Source organism: Hibiscus syriacus, unplaced genomic scaffold (assembly GCF_006381635.1).
Source record: "Hibiscus syriacus cultivar Baekdansim isolate YM2019G1 unplaced genomic scaffold, ASM638163v2 tig00110788_pilon, whole genome shotgun sequence".
NCBI classification, from domain to species: Eukaryota; Viridiplantae; Streptophyta; class Magnoliopsida; order Malvales; family Malvaceae; genus Hibiscus; species Hibiscus syriacus.
The window spans coordinates 3,088,375-3,113,299 of record NW_024062863.1 but is presented as its reverse complement, the minus strand read 5'-3'; the positions used below and the strand labels follow the sequence as shown (position 1 = coordinate 3,113,299).

General features: G+C 35.1%; 3 protein-coding genes and 1 pseudogene across 5 annotated transcripts; 2 read left to right on the top strand and 2 right to left on the bottom strand.

Annotated features, from left to right (window-relative positions):
• The first annotated feature begins 1,060 nt into the window (after nt 1-1,060).
• On the top strand, nt 1,061-5,981 carry LOC120140835 (basic proline-rich protein-like). 3 transcript variants are annotated; one of them, XM_039155819.1, is made up of 4 exons: nt 1,061-1,216; nt 2,974-3,249; nt 3,684-3,959; nt 4,610-5,981. In XM_039155819.1, exons 2-4 carry the CDS (start codon nt 2,992-2,994, stop codon nt 5,750-5,752), a joined length of 1,677 nt encoding a protein of 558 aa, XP_039011750.1. In that variant the 5' UTR covers nt 1,061-1,216; nt 2,974-2,991; the 3' UTR covers nt 5,753-5,981. The 3 variants fall into 3 exon arrangements, with proteins under 3 accessions (XP_039011750.1, XP_039011748.1, XP_039011749.1); XM_039155817.1 differs by having other exon boundaries at nt 3,681-3,959; XM_039155818.1 differs by having other exon boundaries at nt 1,074-1,308; nt 2,972-3,249; nt 3,681-3,959.
• A 1,097-nt stretch (nt 5,982-7,078) lies between these two features.
• Nucleotides 7,079-14,080, top strand: LOC120140776 (zinc finger CCCH domain-containing protein 41-like). Its single transcript, XM_039155756.1, has 5 exons — nt 7,079-7,306; nt 9,090-9,964; nt 11,180-12,337; nt 12,694-13,002; nt 13,428-14,080. Exons 2-5 carry the CDS (start codon nt 9,188-9,190, stop codon nt 13,890-13,892), a joined length of 2,709 nt encoding a protein of 902 aa, XP_039011687.1. The 5' UTR covers nt 7,079-7,306; nt 9,090-9,187; the 3' UTR covers nt 13,893-14,080.
• Nucleotides 14,081-14,211: 131 nt separating this feature from the next.
• On the bottom strand, nt 14,212-16,352 carry LOC120140775 (annotated as a pseudogene).
• Nucleotides 16,353-24,052: 7,700 nt separating this feature from the next.
• On the bottom strand, nt 24,053-24,604 carry LOC120140718 (LOB domain-containing protein 25-like). Its single transcript, XM_039155705.1, has one exon. It carries the CDS (start codon nt 24,576-24,578, stop codon nt 24,090-24,092), a length of 489 nt encoding a protein of 162 aa, XP_039011636.1. The 5' UTR covers nt 24,579-24,604; the 3' UTR covers nt 24,053-24,089.
• Between the last annotated feature and the right edge of the window lie 321 nt (nt 24,605-24,925).

Here is a 24,925-nt window from a genome sequence, read left to right as displayed (position 1 = left end):
TCAACATTTGTATAATTGAAATGAGGTTTTAGTTTTTAGTTAAGTAATTTTGCTCTTAATTTTCTTATTTTTTTAATTTCGTTTTAAGTTTATTTTTGAAATCGTATCCTTCTCAATTACCTTGTAATAGTTGTGGAATTTCAATTCTTCCTTTTTTTATAATAAATTTCCTTTTCTTTCAATTTAGTCTCTCAACTTTAAGTTTCATTCAATTTGATTCTCCAAACTGTAATTCTTTACAAATTCTCTTTCTATTATTTTCTTGACTACTTATTCTCATCAATATTTTCTTTCGGAATTCATTATTTAAAAACATAATATTATAAATATACGATATAATTTTAAATGATATTTGATTTATTAAAAACATTGTAAAGTTTACTTATATATATCTATAAGTATATTATATATAATTAGAATTAATCAACATCATAATATTCCCTCTTCGTTTCACCTGAAAATGCCTCAATTTCCCCAAATCGACGATTGATTATTCGATTTCTTCATCATATAATATCCATGATCCACCGTTGATGAGCCTGAAACTAAACTATGTTGGTCATTCTCTCGTAGCCCACCATTCAAACTGTTCGCCTATTCACCATAGCTATGTCACGTCAGTTCATCCGTTAATTTTTTAACGGTAGGGTACTAAAATGAAACAAAAACTAAACGTTAGGTATGATTTTGAAAAAAATGAAAGTTTAGATACTAAAACGGATAAAAACTAATAGTTTAGATATTAAACTCGTAGTTTACCCTTAATTATATATGATATTTATTTATGAGTTCCTAATTTTCTTTAAATTTTACTTATAAAATGGTAGAATATGATTTATAGATAGATATGAGATTTTAATATCGATAATACATTAGGTATGATTTATTAATATAATAAGTAAATAAAATGATAATTATAAAATAAATAAATAAATTGATAATTAAAATATTCTTAAATTTAAATAATTAAGAACTAAAATTTAACCAAACAAAAGCTATTTATTTTATTTTAATCCTAATTTTTTTTTTAAAAAAAAGCCATATGCTTATACCATTCAATCTCTTTCTCTTTTGGTCTTCTATCGTAGAAAACACTGCAAAGATACTTATCAGAAACCCCCAAAATAGCTGAAAATTTAACTCTGGTTACTTCTCGAAGAAATAAAAAACTAAAAGAGCGATTCTCGCTTCATCTTCTTCGAACGGAAGCCGTCAGGTACTTCGATTTCCATAAATGCTCTCTTCAGTTGCTCAGATCTGAATTTAATTTTTATGATTTTGGATGGCTATCTCGATCTCCTGATAAAAAAAGTAGAAATTAGGGTTCTAAGTTCTAACTTACAATTTATCCCCCTAAGTTTAAGGGTAAGGGTTTGATTGTTTATTAGCAGAATATGATGTGGAAGAATTTTGTTTTCATGTTATCGAATCCAGGTTCGATAGAATGTGAAACGTATGTTTGTTGGATTCATATTCTGTTCTCGATTTTATTACTTCTGATTAAAACATGAAATTAAAAATATAATGCTAAAATTCAATAAAAAAATAATAATATGAAGCATAGTATATTGAAAAATTTGCACTCGGTTTATAATGTATCATAGTAAAATTTTAAGCATTCAAATATGTTAAGATGAAGAGATACTCCAACATGAAGCTAAAATGTAGTAATATCATGTGGGAGTTAAAAGCTTCATGAGCCTATAAAGATAGTGATATAATTAGTGAGATTATTGTGAATAAGTAAAATCAGTAGTGAAAATGGCTGTCTGAGAGGTGAGAATCAGTAATATTGTTTCTAAGAAGTAACAATCTCTAATAGAGAAATAGGCTTATGTATTGAACTCACAGAATTAAGCAATGTTTCATGATTTAGATTTGTCTGACATGGATACATTCAATTTTTCCCTGTTTTCCTTGTATTTGGAGGGTTCTTGTAGGATTATATTCCTGTGCTTATGTTCTGATATGTATCAGACATGGTTATTCTAAGAAAAAGAAGAGTTGAAGTAACATAGAAGTTAAGCCAGATTAATGAATGAGTCAACATTTAACAGGATAGATTAACATAATTCTGAATCAAACTCACTTGAACATGGATTTTCATGATTTCAAAGTCTTTTTTCTTTCTTTTTGTCATTAATACAGAACTTGCTAGAATCGAGTGTAAAAGCATACTAGAAACTGGAAAAGCGTAAGTAAAACTGATTAGTCATTTTTAGCCTCTTGGTATCTAGTTCTAGTGTTTCAAGAAAAATTAAAACTGAAACCGAACATTTTGCCAAACTGTTCAACCATGAGAGAAATGGTTCTAATTATCAAAGCAAAAACAGGACTGAAACTGAACATTTTGCTTGACTGATTTGCTCTCTGACAGGAAGGGTCCAGTATTTACCTGTTTATATGGAACTAAAGGAATCTCTTTAATGAACTAACTTGAGTTCTGACTTTTCCATCTTTCATTTACTAGCCATTGTTTAAGAATTCTAATGTCGTTTCCTTTTAGAGGTGATTTTTACACATTGACATATGGATTTTTCAACTTCACATGCGGGTCACATGCTTTGTACACACTTAAATGTTTTTGTTGGTAACAAAACAACAATATCTAAATGTTTTTACCAATAATCTTTATCGGCTTAGAGCCGCTCATTTGATCTTAGAGATATAAGGGTTCATTTGGGGTTTTCTCCTTTAATGGATTTTTTTTGTACTATATTTAATTAAGCCTATTTTCTATGCAATTTTGAAGGAGTTCTAAATTTCTATGCAATTTAGTGAAGATTTTTTAAGTATTTTTTTATTATACTGTACAAAATATGTCAGTTTGTTAAATTTACTGGTGAAATTTGATTGTGTGTCAGAGATTATTCTATTTAAATGGTATAAAAATATGTCTTCTAATCATTGAAAAAGATTAACGAACCCAAATAAACCAAATAACTGAAGTTCCGAATGATGAATTCATTGCAGTTCACGGACAAGCAAATAATGGACTTAACATTAACTTCTTCTTCACCTCCCCAAAATTCCAGCAAAGATTTCATCGATCTGATTAATCACCCACGAAATGAAGATATTCACAATCAAGGCTCTGGATTTAGTGCTGGTAATGACGGGATTAATAACAGGGAAGAGATTGTCCCTAGCTATGATTTCCAACCGATCTGTCCTGTTTCAACTAGCCTTGATGTCCCTGGAGTTATTAATAATCCCTGGTCCTGGAGTTCTGTTGATTCTAAAATTAAGGTAAATCTTCAACCTCCCATTCATTTTGGTTTTTTGTTGATAAGTAGTGGATACGATTTTATGTTCTAGATATTTATATTTTACTGAATTGATTCAATTAAAGTTGGATTTTTTTAATAATTTTTGGAGTTTATTCGGTGAAATGTAGTTTGATTAATAAACTTATGGATATGGTTACTAGGATTTTTTAAAATATTTTTTGGGGTTTATTCAATGAAATGTAGTTTGAATAGTAATCTTGTTGATATGGAGTTAATATTTTGATAGTTAACCTCACTACTTATGTGGATTTTTTGAGAATATATTTTCTCATTATAGTTAGATTAGTAAAATTTTATTGGTATAAACTTGATTCTTAGTACTTACAAGATTCAGTGGGGTTTCTTCAACTGCATTACTGTTTACTTTTTCATTTTCCTCGCCGTGGACAGAAGCATGGTTCTCTTGATTCACTTGAACCTGTAAAAGAAATTCAAGAAAAGGAACAAAAAGCCGTTGACACATCATTAGTGGCTGCAATTGACCAAACCATGAAGAAACATACTGATAATTTGATGCACATGTTAGAAGGTGTTGGTGCCCATCTTACACAGCTGGAGAGTAGAACCAGTAACCTTGAGACTTCTGTGGATGATTTGAAGGTGTCTATAGGAAACAATCAGGGAAACACTGATTGGAAAATGAGACAGCTAGAGAATATTTTAAAAGAGGTATTTTCTAAAATATATTCTCCCTTGGTATTTGATTCTGTTTTGTCTGCCATTGGTATATAAAGGAAGAATTAGATGTACATTGTGTGTCTTGTTAGCTCAAGTGGCTGTGATTGACTTATAGCAGTCAAATTAGTAAACTGCATTGGAAGACATGACACTAAAGGATATGAAGTTGTCGCACCATCTAGACACTTGCTTTTGTCTTTTATTATGTTCTTGGTCTCTCTAAATTGAAACCTTTATTGACTTCATTTCTTGTATGTCTTCATCCATTAGTGAAGCGAGGAAATCATATCTGGTTTCCAAAGCCAAGGTTGATTTCTTGCTCACCTTTGCTAAATCCTAGGGGCATGTTATGCGGCTGCAAAGATCTTCTGGTGACTTACAATTACTTATGAATGCAAATCTGGCTGTGATTTTTCATGGCCCTTACTAAACTTGCAAGGAGAAGTAATTTTCCAGCCCGCATGTAAAAACCAAGATACTTGCAAGAAATATTTGTTCGCGTGGTATTGTTAAGGGACAGAATTTTGTTTTCTTTATTGGGACTTTTTGTAGGCTTCTAATGCTAGCTGATGTGTGTTCTTGTACTTTGATCACTGTCTTGTGTGATTATTTTATGTTTTTTTTGGGTCAACCATGTGCAGGTGCAAACAGAGGTGCATTTTGTAAAAGAAAAGCAAGAGAGTTTGGAAGCTCTTTTAAAGCTTCCAAAGCTGCAGGCGACCGAGAGAGACCAGCCATCAGAAACTCATAGCACTGCACATATGGATTCCGTGCTACAAGCTGCATCTGCTCCTTTTCAATCTCACCAGCAGCTTCCTCCACCTGCTGCTTTTCTGCAATCACTTTCTTCTGCTCCACCTCCTACTGTTCCTCCTCCAGTTGTTCGCCAGCAAAACCTGCCACATCCAGATCAATTCCCTCAGAGCCAAGTTCCTTCTGTCCCTCAACGAGATGCTTACTATCCACCACCTGGCCAACCTCAGGAGACCCCAAATCAGCTATTCCCGATGCCTCCTACTCTGCAAGTTCCTTCTGGCCCTCAGCGTGATGCTTACTACTCACCGCCTGGCCAAACTCAAGAGACTCCTAGTCAACAATACCCAATGCCTTCTGCTCAGCAGCCACAGCCCTCTCCTGCAGCACCGCCTCATCAGCCATATCAACCAGCCCCTCCACCTCAGTACTTTCAACCACCACAGCCCCATCAAGTTCAACTTCCCGTAGGCCACCATCCTGAAGAAGCATCTTATGTACCTTCCCAAACATATCCACAAAACCTACTTCAGCCACCCTCTCAACCACCCAGTGGCCCTCCTTCCTCCCAACGGTATTTTGGGACCCCACCTCAAATGCATGAACCACCATCCAGAAGGCCTGTTACCGGGTTTTCTACTGGATATATCCCACAATCTGGGCCAAGTGAACCATATGGTTATGGTGGATCGTCTCCACAATATGGCAGCAGCTCTCCTATGAAAATGCCGCAGCTCCCATCTTCTACTGGAAGTGGTTACCCACAGCTTCCAACAGCTAGGATACTACCACATGCATTGCCCACTGCATCCGGGGTTGGTGGCGGACCAGCTCCGTCTGGACCTGGAAACAGGGTTCCCATTGATGATGTTGTTGACAAAGTAACCAGCATGGGATTTCCCAGGGACCATGTTAGAGCAACGGTTAGAAAATTAACGGAGAACGGGCAGTCGGTCGACCTCAATGTGGTGTTGGATAAGCTAATGAATGATAGTGATATACAGCTACCGAGAGGCTGGTTGGGGAGGTAAACCTGCGATCATTGATTCATGTTCATGTATAGGAGTTATCATCGATTCGGATTGAACTTATTCAGAGATTAGGGGGGCCTACATCAACCCCCATCTTGCTTGCTTTCAGGTTTCTCAATTTCTCCCACTTTTCACTCTTCTTGTTTGACTGTCGAGTTTCTTTTCTCGCTTTTTCACATTTGTGTATACTTGCAATAATTTGAATTAAGTTGACTATTCATTTTGTTAACACCCCCCACCCAAAAAATCTGATTTTTGGGAATTCATTTAGTTAAGTTGGCTTTGCTCAAAATTATTATTTATGCATAGAAATATTTTATTTAAACTATAAATTTCAAAATGTAAAAGATTTTGTAATATTTTCTTAAGCAATGGTTCGAATGTACGGGTCTAGGTTACATATGAGTTTGATTGTGAGCAAGTTTGGATACTCAACACCATGTTCTAAGATTTCGTTAATGAATTTTCTTTTCCCTTCGATAAAAAAATACTCACAATGTGATTGAAGGAGAGCATTTTACATAAATGGTATATATTTTAAAATTTTATTGCTCAATAAGTGTGGATGGACTGATAAAAAATTAATCATTAATAGTGATTTTTGATTATTTTGTTTGAAGTTTGTATACAAATTTGAAATATAAAAGTTTTATTATAATATTTTTTAATATTTAAAAATAAATATTTTAATCCTTTTTTAAATGAGTTGGTATTCGGATAATTTGTGGATCTAAATGTATGAAAGGAATTATGAACAAATATCAAAATTTAATTGAGCAATCCTAATAATTCAATGGAGTTTTATTCTTTCTAGAGGTATTGGATTTTTGTATGGTGTGTGTACGTTATTAATTATTAAGAAATATTATAAATATATATTACTTTGTAATCATCTTATTTCATTAAAAAATATTACAAAAATGAAGGTATGGATAATGAATTGGTAAATCTAAATCATTGATGACAATAAAGAGTGTTCAATGAATAAATTTTTAAAAAAATAAATGGGAGCCAATGTAACTATTGCTTTATTGTTTTCATCGTTTATTCCATTTTTTCACCTCACACCTTTCAAAATTACAAATATCTCAAAATACATAGATATCAAAATTTATAGAACTCTAACGAATACATGAATTTTTAATTTAATTCGCCTAGCCATTACACGAATAAGACAAAAGCAAAAAGTTTTATAGTTAGTTTGTTAAATATTAAAAAAAAAGGAACCCATTATAAATATCCATTGTTAATTTCGTCCTCAAAAGAAAGTTTTATATATTCTCATATCTAATTCCGTCGTTTCTACCTTCTTCACCCGCACCTTCGTCAAATCTTCCAAAAATACTCTCATAAACCCTCTACCCCTCGATTATAAATTTATTACAATACTGCCCTCCTCGGCCTTCCTTTCTCTCCATTCTATTCCTTTTCTTCTTCTTCCGGCAATACCCGGCGTCGCCCCCCTTCTCTCATTGCCGCTTCGGCGCTTGGATTCAATTTTGAATCAAGAGATTGCTCCGAAGACATCCTCCTTCTGTGATTCTAGAATATTCTGTAATTTCTTTTGATCCTTAATTATTTATGCGAAAACTAGATTATTCGTTTTTCTTTTTCTTTTCGTAATTATTTGAATTTCGAGTTCATTTATTAATTTTAAATGTGATAATCCATATGTTTAGGAGCTCAAATTGAATTTGTTTAGTAGTTTTTGGATTAATTTTTGCCTCAACATGTATGTTCTTGATTATCGACTTAATTTTATGCTGAATTGTTCGTCGGTTTTCGCAGTTTGATTTTGTTATTGAGTTTATTTTCCTTAGGACATTAGTATCCAGGCTCAAGGAGCAAAGAAAATAGTTATAACGAATCTGTTGCAACTAAATAATACTTTGATGCAGTAACTGATTGCTGAATACGTTTTGCCGAACTGGTTTTACTTTAATTTTTGTTTTTGGGCAATGATTTTTAAGTTGGAGCTGACTGATATTATCTAGGATTGATTTTTTTACTGGAGTGTGGCTTATTGAAATTATATCTTACCATTACGTGCTCAAGTTCGATAAGCCTTATATTGTTTGCTTAAGTTCTTTCGAGGTTTCAGTATGGTTAGTTCGTTTCCTAGTTTAATAACTTTGAAATATTTTGAGTGAAATAGAAGTTATTGACAAATTGTAACAATTTTCTTTTACTCTAGTTCTGGTATGAGTTTAAGGAGCATGAACACCACATCAATCTTAGAATAGTGTTTTTGTTAAAAGGCAATCGGTTTATTCAATTGTTCTTTGTTATTCGTGTTAGTATCAGTTTTAGGTGTTTGAGTGACTATGTTTTATTTAGCATAAAGGTCTTCTTTAAGGAGTGTGAAAACGACATATCTTGAGATAGTGTTTTTTTTCCTAAAGTTATTTGGTTTAATCATTATTGTTCTTTGGTGCTTATATTAGCATAAGTTTAGCCATTTGAATGACTTGGTTTTAGTTAGCATAAGGTCATCTTGGAGATTATACTTTGCATGAGCCATATTTTGTAGCAAATATTACAAGAAGATTGATCTCCAAAGTTAGTATGGTATGCTTTTGGTGGAGACTAAAAAGTGCGGTTAGATCTCGGATATAGTGTCAAACTATGGTGATACAGCTTTGTATCCATTCTTATTTTTGTTCCAAAACTTTGGTCGATGGATTTGAAATTGAAAACTGATATCAGATATGGGCCTATGGCATTGAACACAATATTCCTTAATTGATACTTGGGCTAGAAAATGGAGTTATTGCAATATCAGGAACCTCATTAGAAGGCATTGGAATTGCAATCAGCTTCTGGAGTCTATCTCATTGGTCTTGTTACCCAAATTGATTTATTGTTTCTCGGTCTGTGGTTTATGAGTTTCATTTGGACATGCGATTTTTATAATAAGTGCATCAAAATTTGTGTTAAAAGCAGATTAATCAGCTTAAGAACAAACACTAGTCAATCTAAGCAACAAATTGATAAGTTGAAGGAGTTTACTTGTTTATCGATTTAACTTCTATAACATATAGATATGCCTGCTTGCTGAACCATTATTTGGTGCAACGCTTGTTTGGTTACTTGCAGGAGCTCTTAAGTGTTACTGCATAATCTCTTGCTATGATACAGTTCTAATTTTCTAATTGTTGTAATAGATTATATTCAGTTGTCTGTGATGATATTGATTCATTCATGTAAATGTCCTTAACATCTACAAATTTAATTTGCATTTTGCTTAAATTGCTTTCTTTAATATTTTTTATTTTCAGGCTAAAAAACACTGCTTTATGTTGTTATTTACCTACCTTAATTGTTTTTCTATTCTTAGGTTTTTCTTCAAATTGCTTCTCAAGCTGTTTGGCTGCTGCTTCTGGTTAGAGTTTAGAGCTTTGCATGCTGTAAAAGAACACAGGTTTGTTGATCCAAATGGAACTGAAAGCTTCATCACCTAATCTTGGTGGTAGTTCTCCTGATCGCATAATTGATCCAGAGGAGAAAGAGGTCAGTGATGAGGATGATCGCAACCATAAGCATCGCAGGTGGGACCGACACCCTCAATCATTAGAGGGAGATCCTATGGATCCACTATTTACAAGACCATACAGAAAGCACAAGAAACCCTTTGAAAACGGGCATCCTGTCAGAGAAAGTGAATCTCAAGGTGGTGAAGCCTGGAAAACATGTAATGGTTTGCCTCCAGAAAATGACTTGACATCTAAGTTTGATAAAAGACACCCTGGATTTGCGTCAATTACCCAAGGAAATTTGGATCTGAACCAGAGAATTAGGTCAAACCAAACATTCAGTGGAGATTCTGGTCCTGGTAAGGGAAGAGGAAGGAATAACTCTTTGTGGAATCAACATGATCCTAGATTCAACTTGGTTGATAGGGCTTCTCAAATGGTTCAGCTGGGTTCTTTTGCTCCAAGTCTCTTCGCAAGAAGGGGATTTCCAAATGTTTCAAGTGCACAAACCCCATCATGGAGTGCCTTTGGGCTTATGCCGGCAATACCTAATAGTAGCCTCGATACACTCCATCCTCTTGTTTTACAAGGGGCTCTCAGGCCACCTAAGAATCCTTCATTCAATAGGGGCATTCCTCTCCAACGTTGTAGAGACTTTGAGGAGCGCGGATTTTGTCTAAGAGGAGATATGTGCCCAATGGAGCATGGGGTCAATCGTATCGTTGTTGAAGATGTTCAGGTATGAATTTTGTTAATGTATGTCTTGACTTTGAAATGTGATCACTTATACAGTAAGGCTTTACAAAATTTCTAAAAGAATTCTGGCAATATAATTTTACCGAGGGCCAGCCCAGGAGGTTGCCATGTTCATCCTGTTTATCTTCTCTGGTTACTAACAAAAAGTATAGGATGAAAATGTCTTAAAAATGTTTTTGATTGTTACATATCCTTTTTAACACCTTTTAATTGCTTTTGTTGGCAATATACCTGCATTAAATGCTGCACTACCACCGGAAGCAGGGCTTTAACCTTGTGCTTTGTTGTTATGCTTTAGTCTAAATATTCTAATTCTGCAAATGACTGTCATGTTACTTTCTAAAACTTTTGCATAACACCTAGCAGCTGTATTTGCTGTCATCCTTTGCTTTCCTTCTATTTTCCCGATCTTCTATTTATTTGCCAACCATTTCTTAACCAACAAAAATAACAAGCATACCACATAGATTTTGTAAGTGCTTATCTCTTTTAGTAATTTTTTTTAAGTGCTTAATATATTTTTACCGAAGATAAAAAATTGTTAAGAAACATCCTTCTATGACAGTATTCAAGTTTTATTGGTGTAAAACAATGAAAATTAATGGACAAAAGGTAGATGGAGAAAATTAATAGACAAAAGGTAGATGGATACTTCTTTTACTATTAATAATAATTAATTTTAGGATAAAGTACACAAATAATTCCTTGAATATATGAAATTACTTTATTGAGTCTCCCGACTATTAAAAGATATAAAATAATCCCTTGACTATAGGGTGTTGCTTTCTGCTAAGTTAGCCTCCATGCTGTTGGTCTTAAATTATCTTCTTGAAGGGAAGCCTCCAGAATAGTACGGTGGGGTTACTTAACACAAATCAAGAAACTTCATGCTTATAGATCAATTCTCTGCTTTAAGCATTGTCTAAACATACCACGATTGTAGAGATCTCTGCAATTATACTTTTTCTTTCATCAGTGGTATTTACTCGACATTCTATGTTGACTGGTGAAGTGGTTTCTTTTCCAATTTATAGTGTCATCTAACTTATAATCTCATACATAATGTATGCACTAGTCTGAAATCCAAATTGCATTGGTAGGGAAGTCCATCACTGGCTTTGATTCATTTTCATCACCTTGAAACAGTTACCATTTGCCATGTATTCTAGTTAACAGTGGTTTCTTTTCTGGTTTGCAGACTCTGTCACAGTTCAACCTTCCTGCTGCAGTTCCAACTGCAAAATTGTTGCCAACACCTGCTGGACGTGGAGCACTACTTTCAGGTTTTCCTCCAACAGCTTCAATGAATAGCAACGATGTACATAGAAAAAATTGCGAACTTGGAATGGCTGAGGAAGCCATAGGTATGAATAGTGCTGGTTCTACCATTGTAAGTGGTGCTGATTTGTATGATCCTGATCAACCGTTATGGAATAACAATGGTCTGGAAACATCGACTGCACTCTCAGGACTACATTCACCCAAGATTGATGAAACAGAATCGTTGCAAAATGATGATATCTCTGATTGTCATCATGGAAGGTTACATGATGCTGTAATGGGTAGAACTGGTATCTTAAGAACAAGATTAGATACCAAACATAAAATTGATCTCTCATCCTTGGATTGTCTTGAGAATGAAATCAAGGAAGAACAACAAGCATATCCTAGCTCTCAAGGTACTTCTAGTCAGGTGAAGTGGATCAGCAGTGAGAATGATGGCTCCAAAATTATGGATTCATCATTGAAGTCACAGACTGATAGTTTGCGTAATAGCAGAAAACCAACTCAAAAGGCACAACGTACACTGTTTGTCAATGGGATTCCCCAGAAAAGCAACAAAAGAGGGGCTCTTCTTTCTCATTTTTGTAAGTTTGGAGAGGTTATTGACATTTATATTCCATTAAATAGTGAACGGGCCTTCGTACAGTTTTCAAGGAGGGAGGAGGCGGAAGCTGCTCTGAAGGCACCTGATGCTGTAATGGGTAACCGATTTATTAAGCTGTGGTGGGCCAATCGAGATAACATTCCTGATGGTTGTATAAACAGTGGCAGTGGTACATCAGTAACTTCTCGTGGTCTAATAGCTTCTGCTATTCCAGCTCAGCCTGCTGCAAGTAGAGGAAAAGATAATGTTCAACCTGTTCCTCAGAAGAGCAACATTAGCCATGGTGTTGATGTGCCTTCTATGAATTCCCCCAAGCCTCTCAGTATGAATGGTCCCATGGTTCCACCCCCACTGCAGAAAAAGTTAGAGACTTTGGAGCGGATGAAAGAGAAACTACGCAAGAAGCAGGAAATGCTGGAACAGAAGCGGAATGACTTTCGACGCCAGTTGGACAAACTTGAGAAACAAGTAATGGGAACTTGGTTTACTTTTATATACAATATTCTTAAATATCCAGTCTTTGAGTAATTTTATGCCTCTAAGAATCGTTATGTATAGAAATCAGGTTCAGAAATTGCATGTTCTCATAGTAGTTTTGAAACTGATTAGAATGCTGTAGCTAAGTGATGGAAAAAACTTCACTATTGTGCGTTGTCAAACATGCATGCATCTTATTTTCCAATAGTTTGACTGCATATACATGCTGATACAAGTTCAAAAAGAATGATGAACCAAAGCACCAGGTTTTTAAAAATATAATAAATGTGTGATAATATCCCATGTTAAGGTAGGTTTAACGTTTGTCTATTTCAACCTTTTTGCAGTCTAGTGGGGTCAAAGGCAATACTGAACAAGCTGCCAAGAGGCAAAAGGTGGGCATTGCGGCTGATCCTGCCAAACCTTCAACTCCAATATTCTTTGGACCTGGCGCTTCTGCTGCAACATCATGCACTATGGACATGACAGATAAGGACCTGTCAACGGAGAATGTTCTGTACCACAGTCCTAAATCAAAGCAGTGGTCTTCTCAGTCGGCACCAGTAGCACATCCATTCCCGGTGAATAAATACAAATTGGATAACAGGCCTACTGCTTTTAGAGTTATTTCACCATTGCCATCCGATCTTGCACATGTGAGTTGCTCTCTCCTTTTCCTTGTTTGAGAAATTGTTTTGGTTTCATCTTTTGCGATGATGGATTTTCCCTTAATTCATCTTCTATTACATCTTGAAAGTGGAAAGATGAAATAAGTACATTGCCCAAACAACAGGCCATCTTAGCTATGTTGTTTATGCTCAAATGAAAGCACAGGAGTACGTGTCATTCAATTTTCCAAAGATTTTCATTATTTGGAGAATCCTAGGCGGACATGTTCCTATACCATATTTGGATGTGTCGGATATAGGTTTTAGGCATGAATGCTTCGTAGCAGCATAACTTCTTAGATGTCTAGTTATTTGTAATGATGAGGTCTTCACTTACTGGCATAAAACTGGATTGGCTTGTATGCCCTTTGTTGTCAATGAAAGGCAGCTGAAGTCTGTTTGTCAATTATTAGGTTGATGTTTTGAAGGAGCACTTCTCACAATATGGTGACCTTTTCTCTGTGGAGCTGGAGGATGTGGAAAATGAAGATGATGGTATGGTATCTGAGACATTGAAGAATTGCTCAGCTCATATAACTTACAGCACAAGCCTCTCGGCAGAAAGGGCATTTGTAAATGGTAAATGCTGGCAAGGCAACAATCTGCAGTTTTCATGGCTAATATCTAGCAATTCGAGCAATGATCCTAATAGCAAAGAAACCTCATCTTCCACACCAAAGGAGCCTTTAGAAGCCAATGATGTCCAGACAGAAGAAAACTTTGCATGCAGCATCTCCCAGGAAGTTGCTTCGGACTATAGGGAATCTGCGGATTCCGATGTTAAGAGTTTTGTTGAGCATACGGGCTTGGCTGAAGTTTCAGAGCATAGTCCATCAATATCTAGCGTGAAAGTGTCACCTAAAAGCAAGGAATGTTGAAGATAAGGGGATGTTTTGGGTTTTTGTACAGTAAGGTAAAAACATTCAATTTGTTTGAAGTTGTAGCCACCACAAGGTTTAACAGTTCTACTTGAGTGGCAAATAGTGTCATGTTTTGAGATTAATTTTTAGGACAAAGGATTAAAAGTTAAAAAAGAAAAGAAAAATCCATTGTGATTTTACTGAAAAAAAAGTTAGGGAATTGATTCCCATTTCAGTTTGGCATTTGAGTTTGGAGTTTGTACTCATTTTTAATTAGGAAATTAGAAATATAACCATGCACAAGCTCCTAAAATGTTCTTAAAAGGTAAAAAGTTACAAGATGAAATGACCGTACATACAAAAATTATAAGCCACCGGCTGATTATTGCAGTTGAGAGCCAAGCAACTTGTGATTATCCAATCTCTTTGCTCTCAATAGACCATTAATTACATACTTACATGTCAAGCTATTAGGTGCAAATCCTAGTTTCATCATTCTATCCTGAAGCCCCATTAACTTAACCATATAGCCCCTCTCTGTATATGATCTCACAAGAAAATTGTAGCTTTCAGTATCTAAAATCTTGAATTCTCTGGCAAAGAAGCTCAATAGCGACTCAGCTTTATCGATGTCCGATTGCTTGCAATAGCATTGTATTAGCGCCCTGCATATTTGTGGATCGGGAAGGATACCAGATTCGAGCATTTCTTCCATCAAGGATTCTGCTTCAGGAGCTTCACCTATTCTACATGATGAGCATATAAGAGCTTTATATGCATCCAGTTCGACTTTTATTCTCTTGCACACCATATCAGCTTTCAGGAGCAATGCATCAGTCACACTGTTGCATCTGCAGAACGACTGGATCAATTCGTTATAGATATCTGGTTTAGGTAAATAACCATCTTGAGGGATTCTTTCCAAGAGACTCTTTGCGGCGAATGGTCGATCCTCATGGCATAAAGAAACCATCAAAAAGTCATAAATATCTGAAGAGACGGAAACCCTGAATCTCCTTAGCTCTACAATCAAATTCAAAGCTGAAACCAACCTTCCCTGTTTTGCATATCCTTCCACAATAACTCGAGAAGTAAAATTATCCGGGGAAATCTTGTTCCCTATCATCTCATGCATCAAATACTTTGATTCTTGCATCCTCCCCTCCTTGCAATAACCAGAAATAAGAGTATTATAAGACACAATGTCTGGTTCCAATCCTTGATGAACCATATTATGGAATAACTGATGTGCATCTCTCACGCTCCTTTCTTTACAAAGACCGCTCATCAACACGGTGTACGAAACTAAATCCGGCATCACACCTCTCCTATACATAATCCGATACAAATAGAATGCATCGTTGAGTCTCCCTTTTCTACAATAGCTACTAATCAGCGTATTATAGGTTACCAGATCAGGATCAGACCCTTCGTCTTCCATCCTCTCCAAGAACTCATTAAACTTATCAGCATTTCCATCTTTGCAGAAAACATTAATCAATATATTAAAAGTATATGTATTCGGGTGAATCCCAACTCTCCCCATCTCTTCATACACCAGCCAACACTGGTCGATAAAATTCAACCTCAACAATCCAGTCAAAAGACAATTACAAGTAATCACAGAGGGCAAATGGCCAACTTCCAACACCTTCCTACAGGTCTTAATCCCTTCTTTAACCATACCCTTCCTCACATAACCCTTAACAAGCATATCAAAAACAACAGGATCAAAGTTACAATCTTTGCTACAAAGCACCAAACTTTCAAAAACATCTTCACAACTTGAACAATCCTTAACAAAATCAATCAGTTCACACAACAATTCCATGGCCAAAGGGAAGTTCTTAGACCAAGCCAATATATGAACAATGTAACAATAGTTATGTGAAGAAGGTTTAATACCCAAATCATTCTTAACCCAGTTGAAGAAAGTTGAAGCTGAAAAAGAATCAGACTGGAATCTCAATAACACCCTTGTGATTTCATGACAACCCAAATGAGGAATGAGGGGTTCTATGTCATTTTTGAGAAGGGTTAACTGAGAATTGTTTTGTTTGAGAAAGTGATGAGATGAGGTCTACTATTTTGTTGGGATTTTGGGTCTCAGGAAGAAGATTGTAAAGTGGACTTATGAGCATTTTGCTCCGAGAGTTTTCAATGGTTTGAAGTGAAGAAGAAGAGGCTGAAGAAAAGGGTAAGTTTGACATGGAGTTTCCATGGAAATTGTCTGATTTTACTAGGCTACGGTTTAAGGTATTGAGCGAAGCTCGAATCATCAAAGAAGACAAAGATAGAATTACCTTAATCTCTAATGTTTCCTTAAGCTCACTGCAGAGTCATGAAGAAATTAAATTGAAGACTACCAATCATAACAATCTCACTAATTTCACCAGAAACCTGAAAATTTACCGACAAATCGAGCTATCAAAGTTACAAGGAAACTCGAAAGCTTACCCAAAGCAGCCAAGAGCTCAATCAACTCGGAATCAATTACGAGTTCTGATACGAAGGGTCCACTGCTAAAAAAACAGAGCGACCTCTGTTGGTTCCGAGCCTCTTACTAGAAGCAAAGAACCAAACATGCAATAACAGTCCACCAATCTTTTTGGTCTAATCGGTCCACCAATTTGGCAGATTTACAATTATTAGTGGCCCAAGAGAGGTGGACTAACTGCTGTCCTGATTCCTGATTTGTTTCTTTTACAATATTTATATTATTTAATTTTTTTTCTCATAAATAGGAAATATTATATAACATGTGTAAATACCCATCTATTTATATATTACAAGAATAATAATACTAATTGAGTTAAGATGATAAATAAAATATAATAAATGGATGAACGAATGAGAATAAGTCATATTTTATAACGAGCTATTTAATTTTTTGAAAAAATATTTATAATAAAAAATTAATCATTATTTAGTGGTGTATATCCTAATTTGAATAAAAAAAATATGGGATCCGTGGTTGATTCAAAGAACTTTGTTAATATGTTACTTTTTTATGAAAAATTGTCTAACATAAAGGTTGTGTAGTTTATATAAATATATTTATTTTAATATTATGTATTCTATTTAAGATTTAAGATTTAAGATTATATATTTTAAGGTTTACATTTAAAATTCAAGGTTCATAATTGTGTAAATTTTAGTTTACACAGTGTATTAAAAAATTACTCTTTTTTATACAACAATTTTGCCTCTAGATTCCTCCTTACCTATAAATCGAAAGATTTTAAGTATGATATAATTATTAGTATTTATTAGTATTTAATTTATTAATCAATTAATTTAAATAGGATACTGCAAAGGCATATACGACCCTCTCAACTTAATTTACTCTATTCATAAACGTCAGGATTCAAACCCTTAATAAATATACAAGTCGAAGGCACATTGTATTAAAACACAAATTCGATTAGGGATTAGATTGTAGTCCAGAAAATTACGAAAGCTGATGATAATGCACACATGATGTGTTAGTGTTAGAGAATCAAAATGATTGCATCCCTATCAGTTAATTATAATTAATACCAATCTATAATTAAGAATCTCTTTACTTTATAGTATAAGCTGCACGCACACATATACATACGTAGTCGGTGGCTTCTGAAGGTTTAGGTTAAATAGGATACTGCAAAGGCATATACGACCCTCTCAACTTAATTTACTCTATTCATAAACGTCAGGATTCAAACCCTTAATAAATATACAAGTCGAAGGCACATTGTATTAAAATACAAATTCGATTAGGGGTTAGATTGTAGTCCAAAAAATTACGAAAGCTGATGATAATGCACACATGATGTGTTAGTGTTAGAGAATCAAAATGATTGCATCCCTATCAGTTAATTATAATTAATACCAATCTATAATTAAGAATCTCTTTACTTTATATTATAAGCTGCACGCACACATATGCATACATAGTCGGTGGCTTCTGAAGGTTTAGGTTTGGCCATGGTGGGTTGAGGTTACGTATAAACTATGGAAGGTTAGTCGTAGGGGTGGATCCACTTTTAGTTTAAGTAATTACGTATTTATTTTAAAATTTCAATTTTTTATTAATTATTTATTTCATTAAAAAATTATTGCTAAATAATATGGCATAACTTGATGCATGCGAATCAATTTGTCAATATTCATTAATATTTTAATAAATGTAAAATTCCAATTTTATCAATAAATTTATTTAAGTAAATAATATTCTCGTTTAAAACTAATATATAAGAATGTATATAAACTGGAAAGGTTCCCACTCGAATCAATTTGATAGGGTCAGTTTTCTTACTTCAAGTTCGAGTCTGATTAAATGGGAGTTTTTTAAAGGATTAAATAAAGTGGAATTAAGTTCGAGTTTAGAGTGAAAAACATTTTACGTGCCCATGAATAATAGTATAATTTAACTTTACATATTTAAGCATTATTGTTATAATACCTCTCTTTCTCTCCCTGTGTTCAATCAAATCCATATTTTACCTAATAAAAATGAGAATTTTGTGTTGGATCGGATGTAGGCTTTTATCCTAAAATTTAAGTCTGATCGTACTTTCTTAAACTCAAATCGAGTTGAGTGACGGTGAAAGAGTATTAAACTCAGATCAAATTCATGGCCATCCTTGTCGATATATATAACCAACAAGTATATACAAAGTTAAGGTAAATAAAACAAATACAAAGAATACCAATACTTATGTGGGGGCTTAAATAAGAATTTGTACACTGATCTGGGTTTGGTTTAATTTTGTAGAAGTTTCAACTCACTAGTGTATGTCGGCAAGATTTTTTAATTTGAAGCAAAACAAGACAAACAATAAGGTGGCAATAATAGAGAAATTGAGAAGAATCTAGTTCTCAATATGTCGGTTTATTTCATATATATATATATGTGAGCAAAGCAAGCATATAACATAAGAGAAAAAAGAGTAAGTGAGTGAAATAAAAATACGAGTGTGTAGTGCGTAAGTAACAAGTGAGGAAAAATATATGAGAAAAAAATAGAGAGAATTGATAGAGCTTAGCAAAGCTTAAAATAGTGAGGTTGAGTTTGTAAACTAGCCGCAGCTAGTATTGCAGTATTGTAATATTGAGGGTGTCGTTGTAACATATTTTGTTTCGGATAAATAAAAAGTTTGAGTGTTATAAATTATCGTGAGCCCATCTACGCTTCCAACAAGTGGCCTCAGAGCTTGGTTCGAGTTCAACGTGGTGGAGAAGATGGCCAACATGATTCAACCACAAATCCTGAGATTGACAAAGATGAATTACAGCAATTGGAACATTCAAATGAAGGTGTTATTAGGCTTCCAAGATTGTTGGGATATCATCAAGGATGGTTATACCGAGCCTGAAAATGCAGCAGCAGAAGCATCCCTGGTCAATGAAGAAAAGAAGATATTGAAGGAATCCCGGAAAAAAAGATAAAAGAGCGTTGTTCTTTATTTTTCAAGGAGTAGACGAATCTACCTTTGAAAAAATTTCTGATGCGAAGACCACAAAACAAGCTTGAGAGATTTTGCAAAAATCTCTACAAGGTGCCGAAAAAGCAAAAAATGTACGCTTACAAACTCTCCGAGCTGAGTTGAGATGTTAAAAATGAAAAATAAGAAACCATCGATGATTATATTAGCCGTGTGAAAGCAGTCGTAAATGAAATGAAAAGAAATGGTGAATCACTCGACGATGTTAGAGTGATGGAAAAAATTTTGCGATCATTGACAAGAAAATTCGATTACGTGGTAGTGGCAATCGAAGAATCGAAAGATTTATCTCAGATATCGATCGATGAGCTTGTGGGTTCACTTCAAGCCCACGAGCAGAAAACAAAACAAAATGAAGATTCTGAAAATTTGGAGCAAGCTCTACAAAGCAAGATGAATGTCAACGAATGAGAAGCTAGCAGCAACTACATACGAGGTCGAGGAAATCGTGGAAGATACAGAGGAGGATGAGGAACTCATGGACGTGGTGGTCGATCATATGACATCGTTCAAATAAGTGAAAGCAATCAAACATCAGGCCGTAGACGAGGATTCAGAGGCCGAGATAGGGGCAGATATCAACAAGGAAGTAAATTCCAGGTACAATGTTATAATTGCAATAAGTATGGTCATTATAGTTATGAGTGTAGATCTGCTCCTAAACAAGAAGAAAGAAATAACGTAGCAGCAACTCAAGAAGAAAAAATTGAAAAATCTCATGTATTCCTCACTTATAAAGGAAATGAGGAATTCAAGAAAAATATTTGGTATCTTGATAATTGTGTCAGCAACCATATATGTGGTCAAAGGGATCTGTTTGTGAAATTAGATGAAACAGTTCATGGGCGAGTAACGTTCGGAGATGTCTCACACGCAGAAATAAAAGGAAAAGGTGAAGTCATGATTACTCAGAGAAATGGAGAAAAGAAATACATTTCAAATGTTTATTATGTACCTGCTTTGAAAAGCAATATCATCAGTCTTGGTCAACTCCTGGAAAAATGATATGAAGTGCAGATGAAGAATCGCTCGCTTGCCATCAAAAACAAAGAAGGAGAATTGATAGTCCAAGCTGATATGACTCGAAATCGTGTCTTTACAATTAATATCGAGTCAGGAGAAGTCAAGTGCATGAAGACCGCGATCAAAGATGATTCATGGCTGTGGCATCTAAGATATGGACATCTTGGATTTTCTGGTTTGAAGCTGTTATAAAAAACGAGCATGGTGAAAGGACTACCAGAGATCAACCCTCCAAATCAATTATGTGAGGTTTGCATCAAAGGAAAGCAACATAAACAAAGCTTTGAAGTTGGTAGATCCTGGCGTGCCCGAAGACCGCTGGAGATAGTACACACAGATATAGTCGGTCCTTTTGATATACCATCGCTTGGCGGTAACAGGTACTACCTAACTTTTTTTGATGATTTTAGTAGGAAATGTTGGATTTACATCTTGAAAAAAAAAGTCAGAAGCGCTGGAAAAATTGAAAGAATTCAAAGCAATGGCGAAAAAACAAAGCGGTCAATATTTGAAGATACTTAGATCAGATAGAGGAGGCGAATACACATCAAAGTTATTTGAAGAATTTTGCAAAGAGCATGGAATCATCCATCAACTGACAACCAGATACATGCCACAACAAAATGGAGTTGCAGAAAGAAAGAACCGCACAATCCTGGACATGGCAAGAAGTTTGATAAAAGGCAAGCAACTACCGAGAAATTTCTAGGCTGAAGCAGTTCGATGTGTAGTTTACCTATTGAACAGATGTCCAAAAAAAGCGTGAAGTATATGACGCCAAACGAAGCATGGAATAGACAGAAACCAGGAGTTGGACACCTCAAGATTTTTGGATGCATCGCATATGCCCACGTTCCTGAACAGACCAGAAAGAAGCTTGATGACAGAGGAGAAAAATGTATTTTCATTGGCTATGATGAAAGAAGCAAAGCTTACAGATTATATAATTCTCTTACCAAGAAGATAATTATTTCAAGAGATGTCGAGTTCGATGAAGCAGACTATTGGAGATGGAGCAAAGAGGAAAAAAAAATGGAAGGACTATTTTTTAAAGATGACGATCTTATCAATCAAGATGAACAAGCTGATGATCAAGGTCCTCGACAAAATGTACCATTGTCCTCAAGCAGCAGCAGCGATGCCAGCAACATAATAGAAGATTCTAAAGCACCTCCCACAGAACTTCGAAGATCCACAAGAGAGAAAAGAATGCCAGAAAGGTACAACGATTATGAACTAAATAATGTTTCACTTTTCTGCTTACTTGTGAATAGTGATCCAATAACATACGAAGAAACGGTTGAATATGACAAATGGAGAAATGCAATGGATGAAGAAATTGCTTCAATAGAAAGAAATGATACATGGGAGCTAACAAGACAACCAGAAGGTCATTACCAATTGGAGTAAAATGGGTTTACAAGACAAAGACCAATAAAGAAGGAAAGGTCGAGAAGCACAAAGCGAGGCTAGTTGTCAAAGGCTATAATCAAAGACAAGGAATAGACTATGATGAAGTATTTGTTCCAGTAGCAAGGATCGAGACCATCAGACTTCTCACAGCAGTTGCAACACAAAAAGGATGGAAATTTTATCAAATGGATGTGAAGTCAACATTTCTAAATGGCTACCTAGAAGAAGAAGTTTATATTGAGCAACCACCTGGATACATTAAAAAGGGACATGAAGACAAAGTTTACCGATTGAAGAAAGCACTATATGGTCTGAAGCAAGCCCCGAGAGCATGGAACAAGAGAATTGATGAATATTTCCAGAGAAATGGGTTAATGAAGAGTCCATACGAGCATGCTTTATACACAAAGAAAAATGAAGACGGCGATATCATGATCATGTGCTTATATGTGGACGACATGATTTTCACAGGAAATAATCCAGGTATGTTCAATGATTTTAAGAAAGCTATGACTAAAGAATTTGAAATGACAGATATTAGAGAAAAGTCATGCTTCCTTGGAGTTGAAGTGAAGCAAATGCAAGAAGGAATATTTATATCACAAAAGAAGTATGCAGAAGAAATTTTAAGAAAATTCAGAATGGAAGATTGCAAGCCGGTAGCCACTCCAGCAGAACCAGGAGTCAAATTAAGTGTGAATTCAACAAGAGAGCAAGTGAATCTGACGTTGTTTAAAAGCATTGTTGGAAGTCTAAGGTATCTGACTATCACACGACCAGACATAACATATGCTGTGAGAATGGTAAGCAGATTCATGGAGCATCCGAAACAAGATCATTGAATTGCAGCAAAAAGAATCCTCAGATATGTCAAAGGTACAACAGGTCATGGTTTATTCTACACGTATTCAGAAAATTCGAAGCTGGTTGGTTATTCTGATAGTGATTATGGGGGAGACTTAGACGATCGAAAAAGCACAACTGAATATCTATTTCATATCGGCTCTGCAGTATTTTCATGGTCATCAAAGAAGCAACAAACAGTAGCTCTTTCAACATGTGAAGCATAATACATAGCTGCAGCAGCGTGCACTTGCCAAGCAATGTGGTTAAAAAATATTTTGAACGAGCTAAATGTAGCACAAGAAGAACCAATTACAATCTATGTCGACAACAAGTCTACAATTTCTCTTGCGAAGAATCCAGTCTCTCATAGCCGAAGCAAGCATATTGATACAAAGTATCACTTTATACGAGAGCAGGTGAAGAACAAAAATGTGGAGCTAATTTACTGCAGAACTGAAGATCAACTAGCAGATATTTTCACAAAACCATTGAGAGCAGATATATTCAATCGACTCAAAGAAAAGCTTGGAATGGAAAATCGAGTTTGAGGGGGAGTGTTAGAAGACAAACTCATTTTGGAATTATGTAGAAGTTTCAACACACTAGTATATGTCGGCAAGATTTTTTAATTTGAAGCAAAACAAGACAAACAAGTGAGGTGGCAATAATAGAGAAATTGAGAAGAATCTAGTTCTCAATATGTCGGTTTATTTCATATATATATATATATATATATATATATATATATATATATGTGTGAGCAAAGCAAGCATATAACATAAGAGAAAAAAGAGTGAGTGAGTGAAATAAAAATAAGAGTGTGTAGTGCGTGAGTAACAAGTGAGGAAAAATATATGAGAAAAAAATAGAGAGAATTGAGAGAGCTTAGCAAAGCTTAAAATAGTGAGTTTGAGTTTGTAAACTAGCCGCAACTAGTATTGCAGTATTGTAATATTGAGGGTGTCGTTGTAACATATTTTGTTTCGGATAAATAAAAAGTTTGAGTGTTATAAATTATCGTGAGCCCATCTACGCTTCCAACAAATTTCTATATCCAGGATGCTTAAACTCAAGCAAGACATGAAAATGAACCTTAATGCTAGCTTGGAAAACTAGAAACCATGATCTTTAAGCTTTGCGTGAATCAAATCAATACATATAATCTACTTTATCATAACTTCAGATATAGAATCTTTGAACAAATACATCAAAAAAACAACTGCATCGATCAAATGTTTCATATATATATATATATGAAAGTTTCATCAAGGTTTAATCATTAATGGCAGCATGACATGAAAATACCACAATATATACCATCATCACACACGAACTTTAGCAAACTCCATTACTAGAAAACCCTAAAGCTAATCCCAGATGGGGACTTCACAGTTCCCACCAATAATCTTCTTTGCTTATTTAATTACAACATACTGCTTCAGCAATATCACAGGCTTCCACCATCTGATCCTCCATTGTCTCCATAAGGTTCACTATTCCACTGAGAATTAGGATAGTAAAAGTTACCGGTATTATGATCGAAACGACTTCTTCCCACCGTCGTCGGCATCTCATTGCAGGAGCCGGCGGTGTATCGGATTAAATCGGCACGGATGGCGTCCAATTCCCTTTGGAGTCTCATCACCTGTCTCTGGAGAACCGAGATGGCTCCGACGCAGCCATAAACGGGATCTTTCAACCTCTCCTGGGCTTCGTACGCCAGTGAGTTGATCGCATCTTGTCTTTGATGGGGTGCTACTTCGTTGATCAGTTTGCAAACGTTGCTTGCGCCGAATATTTTGTGAACATTGAAGAATTTCTGGGGTTCTTCGGGTGGGAAATATGGTGCAAAAATGCAATACGGCATGCATTTTCTCCTCAAGAACTTGCAGGCTGCACATGGGAAGTTTGAAGAGCTGGAAGAAGAAGAAGCCATTTCTCTCTCTCTGCAGCTACTAAAAATAGTTTGCATGGATCAAAAGCGATATAATTTGTCTGTTTTCAATCACAACTCTCTTTTCATTCATCAGATTATGTCCATAAATTGCTTAAAGGAAAACACTTTGTGGATCTCTGCAATTTTTATTTTCAAACAACTTTTTCTTTTTTCTCACCTGTCAAGCAGCTTTTCTTGAATTTAAATACCACACTGTCAGAAACATTTTTCATCTTAAAATTATAGCCCCACCCCCCAAACAAAACAAAAGTCAAAAACAAAACAGCATGTATGATTACATTAACATGCACAGATTCTGTGATTCTTCCTTGAATTTTATCAAACAT

Coding starts and splice junctions, on each gene's coding strand:
- LOC120140835 (XM_039155817.1), top strand. CDS start 2,992: ATGGACTTAACATTAACTTCTTCTTCACCTCCCCAAAATTCCAGCAAA. Junction 3,250..3,680: donor CTGTTGATTCTAAAATTAAG/GTAAATCTTCAA, acceptor CGCCGTGGACAG/AAGCATGGTTCTCTTGATTC. Junction 3,960..4,609: donor TAGAGAATATTTTAAAAGAG/GTATTTTCTAAA, acceptor AACCATGTGCAG/GTGCAAACAGAGGTGCATTT.
- LOC120140776 (XM_039155756.1), top strand. CDS start 9,188: ATGGAACTGAAAGCTTCATCACCTAATCTTGGTGGTAGTTCTCCTGAT. Junction 9,965..11,179: donor TCGTTGTTGAAGATGTTCAG/GTATGAATTTTG, acceptor TCTGGTTTGCAG/ACTCTGTCACAGTTCAACCT. Junction 13,003..13,427: donor TGCCATCCGATCTTGCACAT/GTGAGTTGCTCT, acceptor GTCAATTATTAG/GTTGATGTTTTGAAGGAGCA.
- LOC120140718 (XM_039155705.1), bottom strand. CDS start 24,578: ATGGCTTCTTCTTCTTCCAGCTCTTCAAACTTCCCATGTGCAGCCTGC.